The sequence below is a fragment of the Gobius niger genome (assembly GCF_951799975.1).
Source record: "Gobius niger genome assembly, chromosome: 20".
In the NCBI taxonomy this organism is placed as follows: Eukaryota; Metazoa; Chordata; class Actinopteri; order Gobiiformes; family Gobiidae; genus Gobius; species Gobius niger.
This window is the reverse complement of record NC_136871.1, coordinates 21523726-21537630: the sequence shown is the minus strand read 5'-3', so window position 1 is coordinate 21537630 and position 13905 is coordinate 21523726. Positions and strand designations below refer to the sequence as shown.

The following is a 13905-nucleotide window of genomic DNA, read 5'->3' as shown; positions in this document are numbered from 1 at the left end:
TGAGATTTCAATCATCGACCTGTGCGGAAGTCTTGAACTGTTCAGTAAACCCCATGCGGAAAGTTGTAGGTTTTCTCTTTTCATCAAAGTCTGTCTTTTAGGCGTGTCCTTAAACATAATCTGTCACATGACGCGTTGGGTTACAAACTGTAGTTTACCATCTTTGAATTCTGGAAATACAATGCCATAAATGTAAATTGACTTCCCATAGGCCACACAAGGATAATATATCATATAGCTTTGTAGCAACATTGTGAAATATGTATTTTTTGCTGTATAGACTTGGATTACATTGTTCCCTCTTTTGATATAGTACAGTCGTAGTTTAAAGCCACACAGCGTAGCATTCCTCTCGGTAAACAGAATAAAGTACAAGCATCTATTGTTTTTACGGTGAACATATGTCCTCCTGCAAGAGGACACACATCTCCTCAGATCTGTCCTGTAATTTTGCTGGGAGCAGGACATCAGCCACTCGTCTCCATGGAGATGTTGCTTTCTTGACAACAAACATTAGGCTTATGCCGCTTTCATGTGATCCTCGGGAACTGGAGAAAATGCTCTGACCTGACATGGAAATCAGCTGAATTGCTAATTTATTGTTTAATGTCAGGTTTTTAGTTAAACGCTGCTGCTTTCTTGAGTTTAGTGTGAAGTGTTGTCCTTGGAGTAACATACTGTGGGAGGAACATGTATGTGAACGCTTTAGAATTTCTCACATTTCTGCCTAAATTGGTCATAAAATGTGGTCTGATCTTTATCAAAATCATAAGAATGAATAAACAGTGTCTGCTTTTTAATGGCCATGACATGTAAACATTCACAGGACAGGGAGGAAAAAGTAAGTGAACCCATGAATCTCGCTGAACTGCAACAGTTTTGTAAAGAGGAAACTTGGAACATTCGTCTTTGCTTAACATTAATACTGGCAAAAATAACATTTGGAGTGTATTTCATAAAACCAGCAAACCGAAGTTTAGCTTTTGAGACGCCAAATTTATGGTTAGCTCATTTAAACACTTAAATGTGATAAAATACCCTTTTTATTCTGGGACATCACAATCCCCACTTTATGTAATAAAAAGCACAACAATGATGTCCTGCTTTATTTTGATAAGTCACTGGAAAATTTGCTTTGTGGATGTTCATCTGGTCATTTTGAGCATGTTTAGTATTTGCTCTTGTGATGTAGCAACATTAAACATTCCGCTGTGTGGCTTTTACAATAGTTTATTTTATTTAACAGAAACAGAACAAGCAAATGCAATACAATGTGACATAAATATCTAAATACGTATGTAAGATAATTACATATTACAGAGAGAACATAAGAAAAGAAGAAAGAATGAAGAAGTGAAAGGGTTTTGAATAAGAGTTATTATATTTGGTTTATCTTTATGCCATTTGCTAAAATTAATATATTATTTGCCAGACAGGATTAAAAAATGTAAAATAAATATATGTTTTGTATCAGTAGTGTTATTATATAAATAATACAACAAAAAGATCCCTTTTTCCCCACAAAAGGATTCAAAAATAGTCAAGTTCACACCAAAAATATCTAACAGTTTCTTCTTCAATATTGCAGGATGTACATGTTATTAAAATAACTTTGTTGGGTAAACTAAATGAATAATTTTATAGTAAACCTCTGACACTTTATTATTAACAATGTACCTATTATCATAAACCCAGATTTATTCCCAGTCAATGTTTGTAAAGATACTATTCCAAAAGGATTTACAGCTGGGTGTTGTTTTATTATTGATTATTTGCGTACTATTGCATTATTATTTTTTTCATTACATTTAATTCCATCTAAACATAAATCTGAATTAAATACTAGTTTATCATTGGGTATTTCCTATTTGCTTGTAGAATTCTTATAAATCCTATAGGTATTACATCAATGCGTTTACAATAGTTGCTTTTTATTCCTTTATCATTTCTCTCAGGCTGGTGATGATCAAACAAAATTAATCTGGGTAAGATATGATCAAAAATGGTTTCCTACCTCATATTTAAAATAAATAAAAAAACAAATCTTTGAAACAGTAAGCCCGGAATATGCACCAAATCAATGTTTAATCATGGCTGTATACATTCAGCGAGAGCTCCACTAAACTGGGCCAAATATCAATAATAAAGTGTTCCCTTCCCATTCAGAGCTCGCACTGTAAAAACTCCAGGCCTTTACACTCTCAGGCGTCCCGAATGAGAGGCATATTTTCTCACATCGCTGCACATATCCCCTGTACTACAGCATGTTAGCATAGCGTGACACGGACCCCCAACATAAGGGGCAGACTGGTTGTTATTTTTACTGATGGCTGCCTAATGTGGCGCAGTGTTGCCAGCCGAGCCATGCCTTAGTTCCAGTTGATTACCCTCATAGTTCAGAGGGCTCAAGGGGGCAAACGGGACAGCCTTTTAAATCGATATGTCAAAAAAGCAAGACGAGGGCACACGGTGTACTAGACTAGAGAGCTTCAATGAGAGGCTCGCTCTATATCTTACACTTTATTTTTTCATATCTTTTTCTGTGTTAGATCATCTCTTCAAATTTTGTTCTTTCTGTTTTTCTTTGAGGTTGAGATTAGGCTTTTTTACAAAGTAAACAGGTCAGCGGTACCCTGCCCTCCGGGTCCTCTGTAGCTCAAGAAAAGCAGGCAAACAGCATCATGTGCAGAAAGCCCCGGAGCCCTGTCAGAGCGGGAATGAAAGGGAGTGCGTTACTGCTCATCCCGACTAAAAGCAACCCAAGATACTTGAGATTTTGCCTCTGCCACCGTCCCTACCATGACAACTTTTAAGCATTATAAATTAACTTCAGCTCTCTCTCTCTCTCTCTTTGGTTTGTAGAAACTGCACTGGCAGCACTTTGCTTTTTCTACTACTTGCCTCCCAGAGATACAAGGCATTTTTGATCACTTGACAAAGTTATGAACAGAATTGTTATTGTAGGATTAAAATAGTCCATCCATCCATCCATCCATTTTCTTCCGCTTTATCCGGGGCCGGGTCGCGGGGGCAGCAGTCTCAGCAGAGATGCCCAAACTTCCCGATCCACACACACCTCCTCCAACTGTTCTGGGGGGACCCCGAGGCGACACCAGGCCAGCTCGGAGACATAGTCCCACCACCGTGTCCTGGGCCTTCCACGAGGCCTTGTCCCACTAGGACATGCCTGGAACACCTCCCGCGGGAGGCGACCAGGAGGCATCCGAAACAGATGCCCGAGCCACCTCAGCTGGCTCCTTTCGACGTGAAGGAGCAGCGACTCTACTCCAAGCTCCTCCCGGGTAACTGAGCTCCTCACCCGATCTCGGAGGGTGCGCCCAGCCACCCTGCGAAGGAAACTCATTTCGGCCGCTTGTATTCGCGATCTTGTCCTTTTGGTCATTACCCAAATCTCATGACCATAGGTGAGGGTGGGAACGTAGATCGATCGGTAAATCGAGAGCTTTGCTCCGACTCAGCTCCCTCTTCACCACGACAGACCGATACAGCGACCGCATCACTGCTGACGCCGCACCGATCCGTCTATCGATCTCACGCTCCATCCGTCCCTCACTCGTGAACAAGACCCCGAGATACTTGAACTCCTCCACTTGAGGCAAGGACTCCCCACCGACCTGAAGAGGGGAAACCACCTTTTTCCGGTGGAGAACCATGGCCTCGGATTTGGAGGTGCTGATCCTCATCCCGGCCGCTACACACTCGGCTGCAAACCGCCCCAGTGCGTGCTGAAGGTCCTGGTTCGTTGAAGCCATCAGAACAACATCGTCCGCAAACAGCAGAGATGAGACTCTGAGGCTCCCAAACCGGACACCCTCCGGCCCCTGGCTGCGCCTAGAAATTCTGTCCATAAAAGTAATGAACAGAACCGGTGACAAAGGGCAGCCCTGGCGGAGACCAACACGCACCGGGAACAGGTCTGACTTACTGCCGGCAATGCGAACCAAGCTCCTGCTGCGGTCATACAGGGAACGGACAGCCCTTAGCAGAGGGCCCCGGACCCCATACTCCCGGAGCACCTCCCACAGGGCACCACGAGGGACGCGGTCGAACGCTTTCTCCAGATCCACAAAACACATGTGGACTGGTTGGGCGAACTCCCACGAACCCTCGAGTACCCGATGAAGGGTATAGAGTTGGTCCAGTGTGCCACGACCAGGACGAAAACCGCATTGTTCCTCCTGGATCCGAGGTTCAACCATCGGCCGGATCCTCCTCTCCAGCACCCCGGAATAGACCTTACCGGGGAGGCTAAGGAGGGTGATTCCTCTGTAATTGGAACACACCCTCCGATCCCCCTTTTTAAAGAGAGGGACCACCACCCCGGTCTGCCAATCCAGGGGCACTGTCCCCGACCGCCACGCGATGTTGCAGAGACGTGTCAGCCAAGACAGTCCTACAACATCCAGAGACTTAAGGTACTCAGGGCGAATCTCATCCACCCCCGGAGCCTTGCCACCAAGGAGCTTTCTCACCACCTTGGTGACTTCAGCCCCGGTGATGGGCGAGCCCACCTCCGAGTCCCCAGCCTCTGCTTCCTCATTGGAAGACGTGACGACGGGGTTGAGGAGATTAAAATAGTGTCCTTTTAAATGGCATCTCAGTCAGGACAGCTGTGGGTTTATTACATTTCTCTCTTTGGTTTTATTATTGATGAAACTGACCTGATTTAAAAAATATAAATGAACATGTCTTTAGAGAAGTGCTTGTTATTAGAATAAATGAGCAGAAGGCGCAGTGGCACATGAGGAGCTGGAGGTGCCAGATGTGAGCAGGGACTCCCTTTGGGACAAATCATAAATAATCCTGTTGTTAATGTTGTTTCATGCTCTTTACCTTCACATATCATCCCACTGACCTACTTCAGTATGGTCAGATTCATCAGAGTGGACTACATACGACAGGTATTTTTAGTTTGAGCCTCAATGGAATAACTTATCATTCAGTGTCTGGGCCATTGCTCCATTGAGTCCATATGAGGATATTGTACATTCAATTTCATTTATCATTTTCATTTATTTATTTCATTCAGAAGTGACAATTAAAATATACACATGAATGAGAATATATATAACAGTGGATGATAAGGACAATCTTATGTTTAATAATATTTTATGTACAGTATTGACAATAAAAAGCATATGTTTTATTTTTGTTCAAATCAAATATCTCAAAATTAATGAATAAGATTATTTTTTTTAATTTCTATTGAAGATTAAAATACATATGATACTATTGGACTTCTATTATTATTTTTTTCAGTAATTTTAAAACATAAGGGTTTGTACTCTTACTCGTACTGTACATAATTTTCATTCTTAACAGAACCCTCAAACACTCCAGAGTATCAAACAAGAATAATAACCATAACCAATTTGATAACTCAACATTGACTCCCCAAATGAAGAATTTGTTCTCAGGTGCCAAATATACTGTGTACAATATTACAATATTCGTCTTTATCGATATTACAAAAAAGGAGACACATTTATTCACACAAATTGTCATTATTTTTACATTCATACCAGATTTTTAAAAAAAGCATCCAGTGTGCGTGTTTCGCAATACTGAATACGCACGTGTAGTTGACGCACTGTGGTGGCCCCAAGCTCTTAGACATAATCTTACGTTGTGGTCACTCTTCGTTCATCTATGAGAAGGAAACAAGTCACACTCGTCTCCACTCCCAGCGTCTTCCCGAGCCCTCGTACCATAATGCCCCCACTCGCCTGCTTTGACATTGCCCTACTTCTGCGTCTCTCTATTGTGCCGCTGTATATGTCTATTCATGGCACACTTTTTCAGTTTCCTTCTCCGTGTTGTCAGTCCAGCGGCAGCAGACTCTTCCCTCGTGCCACTGGTTAACCTCATTATCCCGTTCAGCGCGGTCACACGTGATTTTTCTCTTTTCAGCTTGTTTTTCGTGGATTGGGGCTGATAATGTTCAATGTGATGTCAATTTGCACAGAAGCCTCTCTATGCCGTAAAAAAGAATCTAGCAAATCTTAAGCAAAAAGAGCTGCCAGCGTTGAGTGTGTAATTGCATGTAATCGTACATGCGTCAGTTTCTTGAAGCCTTTTTCTTCTATTTCTCTTTGAATTCAATACTCCATGTGAAAATAATGGCTGAAAGCATGTCTCAAAATGCTAATCCTGAATGATCATGAACTGTCCAATTCTGTTCATTTAAAAACATACCTTTTTTCTTTTCAGATTTGCCACGAGAGAGCCCAACGGGTTGCTACTGTACAATGGACGCTTCAATGAAAAACATGACTTCATAGCGATGGAAATCATCAACGAGCAGATTCAACTCACTTTCTCAGCTGGTAGTATGTTAAATTGTTACGAAACGAGAGAAAAAAGCAAAAAATATTATTGCAGTGATACTCATTTATGTATTTATGATCTAAAGGTGAGACAAAGACCACAGTTTCTCCGTATCTCCCTGGAGGAGTCAGTGATGGACAGTGGCATGTGGCTGAAGTTCACTACTACAATAAGGTAACACACAGTCTATCTCTCAAATATTGACTGCCTGATTTAATTTTTCTGTTAAATCATTACTATAAAAATCCCCGCGGTTTTATGCATACCTTTCAGTCATGTGATTTTTGTTGTTATGGTGACTACTTTGAATAGCGAAGTAGAATTATGCAGTACTACAACATGTAACAAAGTCTCTACATGAAAATGAAAGACTGATTGTGAGTGGCATTTTTATGTACTCGTAATCATTGCTCAAGAAGATAACAGTAAAAATACAACCCCAGAGAGCGCACGTTTATGTGAAGAAACCAGTGAGTCAGTGTTTAAGATGCTAGCATGCTGCCAGTTAGCATTTAGCTTCAGCAGCTCAGCTCTGACGTCACCAAGAGAAAGCCTTGAACCTCAAACATCTAGCCTTGGATACAACATGTGAGGTCAGATTCATAGATGTGAGCCGCACATATATTTATTGTGTTGAATGAACTGTCAATATTTGCTGCTAACCGGTAGCATGCTAACGTCTTGAGCAACTTAAACACGGACTCAGACTGAGACTCTGGTGATGTGACGAACTATAAAAATCACAGAGAAAGGTTTTTGTTTCCTCTTTGATGTGTTAATTTAGTCTGAGGAGTAAAGCAAATCTTTAGTAAATCCTGCTGTAGCTCGTCTGTGCCACATTTGCTAGTTTGTCCACATGAACGTGCGCTCCCTGGGGCCGTGTTTTAACTGTTATCTTCTTGAGCAATGATTACAAGTACAGAAAAATGCCACTGTCAATCAATTGTCTTTCATTTTCACCCTGAGTAGAGATAGTGTTGCATGTTGTAGTACTGCATAATTCTACCTCAGTATTCAAAATGGCGTGTATAAGCTACAACTTTGTGTCGCGGCGGTCCCAAGTTTGATCCCTCGACTGAACGGGGCCTTTCTGTGTGGAGTTTGCATGTTCTCCCTGTGTCTGTGCAGGGGTCTTCCGGGTTCTGAAATGTTCAATTGGCAAGAATGTGTTTATGAGTATAAGTGAGGGACAACGGATGGAAATTAGCCCATGCTTTTATTGCTGGCACTGTCACGAGCAAATAACCCAATGAATAAGTAAAACGTGTCTTACTCTGGGTGGGTGACAGCTCCAGACTGCATTGAGGAGTGGCAGAAGTATGAGGCTATAACTTGGGAGTTGAGGAGGACTAAATGTGGCAAGTTGAATTTGACAGAAATCCCTGAGCTATGGAGGTGTTCCTTGTGCCGCTGTGTAGGACCAGAGAAAAGCTGCTGACAGTTGATGATGGGGAGGTGAGGCAGTGTGCCATCCAGTGCGCCGCAGAGGGTAGAGGTTTAAATAAAGCTCCTCTATCGAGAGACAGCGCTAGAGGAGGAGAGACGTTTTTCACAACGGGCTAAATATGTTTTGGCTGGAGACATTTCTATCAGGGAGGAATGGATAGAGTCAGTCTGGGCCAGGACCAACTTTTGAGTCCATTGAATAAGTCACTTTGCATCATAATAATGTTTCCAAGGCGACACCCCCACAGTGCACATTTTTACCCTGTATCTATGAAACGTGGCCAACTTGTCAACGCCTTGTCAACTTTTGGATGGAAATGAGCGGCCAATTGCCAAGACGAAATTATAGTAGGATTCACCATTTATTTTAGTTTGTGCACTAGAAATATCAAAAAGGCATTTGAGATAAAGAAAGTAAAAATCCTATCTACAAGTTGCGTTTGAGTTGAGTAGACCGTATTCATACAGACCGTCCATGACAATTCAATATGACTAGTCTGTGTGTTGTTGTCCTTAGCCAGAACAAAGTCAACACCAGTATATTAACACTTTATAATATGGCCCATTAAGTAAAACTAACTGACAAGTACCATTGTAGGTGCCATGATAGGTAGCATAGATGTACCACTGTAGTTGTCTAGGATAATGCTACAGTAACTACATAGACTTACCAGGCATATTGTAAAGTATTACTATGATTTTGCAAATCCTAGTTTTCCGGAGTTTGACATTTTCTTTGATTTAATATTTCACTTCATTATCTTGATGATTGAAATCATCAAGTAAAAAGTCCATAACTGTTGTTGTGCAATCAATGCTGTACCAAAGGGCCATGAGCGAGTCCCACCTTTGCCCTTGGAATGTGGAATCCTCACAAATGTTTTGGACTACATTTAAACTTTTTATCGACTTGGCTTTAGTTTAAAACAGTACCTCCACTTCACTGATGTAAAACTATGATTAATAATTACCACTCGCATTGTTCCATCTAGCTTAAAGGGGCTAGATGAAAGTTAGCCATTTTATGCTCACTAGTGCCACCTCAGGTCATACGTGTAACTGCAGCTTCTATATTAAGCTCGTGCATGACGGCAATTTGGACCCGAAGTAACATCGTTTTGAGTGACAGTGCAGGATTGTAGAGGCAGTTGTGGTGAACAGGTCTGGGCTCATTCTACACATTAGGACATTGTTGGAACATGTAGGGGGAGGAAAATACATAAGTCTAACATTTTTAAACTCTGAATAGTCCCTTTAATGTTGCAGAAACCTGTAAAGCTAATACAGTATTTTTGGAGGCAGCTACAAATGACCCAATGTAATAACACATTATCAGCATTCAGTCTTTAGGCAGACCTAATTCACACCACTCCTGTTCTCATGTCCCAAATCGATGAGGCATAACCTCGGGGCCCCTCCCGTCTGAGGTGTCCCGCAGCGGCCCCGCGCTCCCCTGTCCCGTCACTGTCCGCGGGGGGTGGGGCATTTTAGATTAAAATGTGGCTTTCAGTGAGAAGTGGGAAGCTGTGGAGAATGGCAATGACCGCTGCCTTTGTGCCCGGGCTTTCTTCCTTTGGGACGCGGGCAGTGAGTGATGCGGCCCCGAGGAAGGTGCCCCTCTCGCTCTCAAGCGGGACAGAAAAGCAGAGGCGCGAAAGGAAGCCAAAAACGCTAGAGAAGTATTGACTCCGGCTTTGAGTGGTGACTCTGGTGCTTTTGGGCTGCCCCCTCTTGTTGCTACGATACCACCAGTCAATCTTCCCTAATATTTGTGTTTGCCGCCTCTTGGTTCTCCCCCGTCACCCTCAATTGACGGGGAACTCATACTCCCATAATGCCTTGCAGGAAAAGTAGCGTTTGATGTGGAGCAAAGCAAATATGTGCGCACCAATCAGCAGTGACAGGATTGGCTTTGTGCGCGAGAGAAATGTCCTGACAGACGCGCATTATTGGAGAGTCAACAGCCATGACTGATTACAAGAGGAGGTCAGAGAGAGAGAGAGAAAGAGCCCGACGCTTTCACAAGCCGTGGAAAAAACAGCATGTCCGATTATTTCACTTTTGGGGAGATTCACTGAGGATGTTGGCTTGTTTTACCATTCAGTGATCTGTTTAAAAAGATCAAAAACAAATTGTAGCTTTTTAGAAATGTTATCGTCAATTTCTCCAAGTACAAAATCTATTACGTTACTAGCAATGTATAAATAATCACCGGTTGAAATGTTTGGTGTCCTTGAGGAGCTGGGGAGGACCACAGTTTGTAAATTTGGTTGGAAGCAGAGGGGAAGGTGTGCAGGGAGAGTGTTTGGCTTCCTGAGAGCTGCCCTTCAGGTGATCTGGCCCGGAGACTCTGCGGTCTCCTCCCTGAAGCATCTGTGCGACGGGTGCGTGGGATTACGTTAGACAGGTAAAAGCTTTTTCTGCTTGAAAAGAGAAAAAATGTGTAGGAGGGGCATCTCTGAAGGCTTTGTCATTTGCTTAATTTATCATATGCAACTGGTGCTTTTTACTTGAGTAAAAATCTAAAACATTTTAATTTTGTGACACTGCACTTTGAACTTGTTTCCAGCAATGAGAAAACGTACTTCGACATCATTTTTGTTGTTGTCGACAATATTTTGAATAATAATCATGCCCCTAGAGGCCATAAGCGCCACTGCAGGTGTCGTAGCATGTTGTGGTTTTTTACTCATTAAATGTCGTGAGAGTAAATACTACGCTGACAGAAAAGACAAACGGAGAGAGGTACATCTAGTTACACAATGGAGAGAATTTTTTTCACTCAAACTTGGCTGTAAATACTGCTTAAGTGGCGCTAGCCCGCAGTTAGCTTTGCCCGTTAGCCTGTTAGCTTCTTCTTTGTGATTCCATTAGTGTGTATTGGGGCCTTCGCCTCGGTGGCAGTCAAGTTGCAATCGTGGTTTTCTGGCCAGAGACAACAGGAGCAGATGAAAGACCCCCCCCCCTCATCCCATTAACGCTTATATTACTAGGATTTATTAAGGTAAACAAGTCGCTTCGTTCTTCTTTAATGTCACGGTGAATGAGCAAGTTGTGACTACATTGATGACATAAGCAAACGGATTTATTCACAAACTTGAGTGATATCCTGAGCATATGTGGCCCGAGATTCAGAATAATCCATATCATGTCACGTTGCCTACTCAATTTATTGTTTGTTAGATCAAAGTGAAAGCCGAGTATTGTGCTGGACATTTATATTTGTATACATCAGTGATAGTACAATCCAGTGCAGGGCTAATCTGCGCTGGCTTCTGATCACACGTACCCCTCCGCTGTGCTCCTCTCCTCCCTCTGCATCACTTGTCCACACGAGATGGGCTAATTCCTCCCAAATCCTGCCTGACAAGGGGACGGCTCCTCGCACGCCGCCCCTCGTCCTCCCGCAGGCGTCCCGATCGCTCACTCTCCTCCACACCAGTTTGAACTTCTACTTAAGGGTTAACATGAGCCGGCGCTGACCCCTGAGGAACAGCCCAGGTCTGAAAACAGGTCGTGACCTTTTATCGACAAAATCATCATTCTCTCCCCCGCAAACCCCGCCCCCTCAGTGCCCCACTCCCCCAGTGAACGCACAGACAATGAAGAAGATCCTATTGTTGACTGGGATGGCGGCCTGTTGAGAAAAGACAGTTGGCCATTCGCAGCCACTGTTGGGGTATGAATTATAAAACGGCACAAGCAGAGTGTGATGGAGAAGATTATCGAGCTCTTGTTTTCCCACATTGTGATTAGGCTTGTAAGGCGACCTCGCATTGCTTGGAAATTAATCTTTTCTAAATCCTCCTCCAAGCATGGCAATTCTCAGTATTGTTTTTGAAAGCCTGAGTCACCCAAAAAGTTTTTAATCTTAAAAATAGCAGCGCACTGAAAGTGGCAGAGCACTTCAGTCACATTTTGTTCCTTTGAGCTTTGTCTGGATTATTGTCTTGACATGAGAAAACGTTTCATTCTTTCCAACCACTTCGGATGACAATGTACATTCTTGATGTCAGTCTTAAGCTTACTTGCATAATACATAAATGGCAAAAAGTCAATCATCACATAAGTGTCAGATAAAAGAAAGAAAAAGAAAAAGCCAAAAGGAAAGAAGGGTTGTCTTGGTAACTGAAGATCACATGGTTTGTAGTGGAGGCAATGTTTGTGCTGAAAGAAATCATCTGTTCAGACTTAGGCACAGAGAAGCACCATTTTAACAACCGCGGGGAAAGTGGAGGGAAAAGTGTTGAGGCAGGCTGAATAAGTAAGATCACTCAAACATACCTGAACAAAACGAAATAAAACTAACAACGTTACAGCATTTTTCAAAGTGAGCCCTTCAGATGAAAAGTGACCGCTCTTTGACCTTTGCGGAAGCCATTATAGACAGTTCACGCCCTCTCCTCTCGCTCGCAGCCTGTCCTGAACCAGGCCGGTCTTCCACAGGGCCCCTCGGACCAGAAGGTCGTCGTGGTGACGCTGGACAACTGTGACTCCACCCTGGCCCTCAGATTTGGTCATGTGATCGGAAACTACACGTGCTCCGCTCAGGGCAACCAATCGGGATCCAAGAAGTAAGTTACAAACAGTAAAATGTTGTCATTATATCGACTTGATTGACTTCTGAAGTGTATTCAGTGATTGGTAACAATGTTTTATCACTACACACTATTAAGGATTTGTACGACGAGGTTTACCAATGCCTTACAAATAGTGTGTACTTACTATTAAGTGTTTCTCAATGTTTTTATTTGTCGTAAACTTGTTTTGCAGATCTCCAAAGTATCTCCACTGCCTAATATTTCAGGCTTTAACGCTTTACTCTAACTCTGTGATGAATTTAACATGTGTTTTCCTACAGTAGTGTTGATGTTGTGTTTGGTGCCAAAGTGTTTCATATTTACCCATTTCATGTTCCTTAGATCTTTAGACCTGACGGGCCCGCTGCTTCTCGGAGGCGTCCCGAAGCTCCCGGAGGATTTCCCAGTTCGTAACCGGCAGTTTGTAGGCTGCATGAAGAGCCTGCGCATTGACAACCAGCACGTCGACATGGCGAGCTTCATCGCCAACAACGGCACTCTCCCAGGTACAGCCGTGTGTGTTCATGACCCCGGTGTTTCAGCGGCTCCTGAACATGAACTGTTTTGTACGGATTTGAAGAGCAAGATGTTTATGTAATTGTAAACGAATGAGCAACAGCAACACGAGTAATATATTTTAGATGTTCATTCAAATTGTTTTATTTAGACTTTTTTTTTTTTTTTTAACTCTTAACGGCCTAAGCCAAGCACATTTTCTCCAATTTGGCTTTATCCAAAAATGGGGGGAAAAATCGATGAAAGTGCAGCAAAAAAGTGACAAAAATAGCAACAAAAACTCCACAAAAATGAGATGAAAGAGAATGTGAACAAATTGACGGCAACAACACAAGGAATAAGATCCTTTAAGATCCGTTTTGTAGGTCTTAGCTTTCAAATGAGGCGTTGAGTGTAGGCTGTACGCTACAGTCCAGAAGTGTTTAGATTTGGGTAAAGCCGAACTGGAACTCTTCATGCACTTGGTTAAAGGAATAGGCCACCGTTTTTACATACTGAGATATGTTCTTACCTAACCTTAGTCGAGTTAATATATCCCCGTCTGGTCTTTGTCCCTGCGCTCTGCCAGGCAAACGGAGCACATACGCAGCCTCTCCCACATGTCATATAGCTCCAAAAAAGCTCACGATAGAAGCTACCAAGCTCTTCCACGTGTTCCCTACTTAAATAAAGTTACGTGAAGTGTTTTCATGCGAAGTATATTTACACAGAAATGTAGCATGTCGATTTTATCTATTATAGAAAACGCTATCTCCATGGCCGCCGCCTGGGCGCCGCCATTTTGATTTCCCATACCGACTTTGAAGCTAAGCAGGGACGGGCCTGGTTAGGACTGGGATGGGAGACCGTTTGGGAACCTGGCGACAGTAGTGAGTGTGTGCGTGGTTGGTGGTGGGGGCTGATGTGCGCAGTGGACTGAATGAATACTGCAACAAATTGTACACCGACGAGCGTCTGGAAAAGCGCTATATAAGACTTGCCATGTTCATTTCCCAAAAATCCGCGGCCGGCCCCC

At 43.0% G+C, this 13905-nt stretch overlaps 1 protein-coding gene across 1 annotated transcript in view; it reads left to right on the top strand.

Annotated features, from left to right (window-relative positions):
• celsr2 (cadherin, EGF LAG seven-pass G-type receptor 2) overlaps nt 1-13905 on the top strand; it is a 75030-nt gene that overhangs the window by 41406 nt on the left and 19719 nt on the right. Inside the window, exons 4-7 of the mRNA XM_079578614.1 lie at nt 6232-6347; nt 6434-6522; nt 12211-12368; nt 12717-12880. Of these exons, the coding sequence (XP_079434740.1) occupies nt 6232-6347; nt 6434-6522; nt 12211-12368; nt 12717-12880 (527 nt within the window). The remainder of the gene's footprint in view (nt 1-6231; nt 6348-6433; nt 6523-12210; nt 12369-12716; nt 12881-13905) is intronic.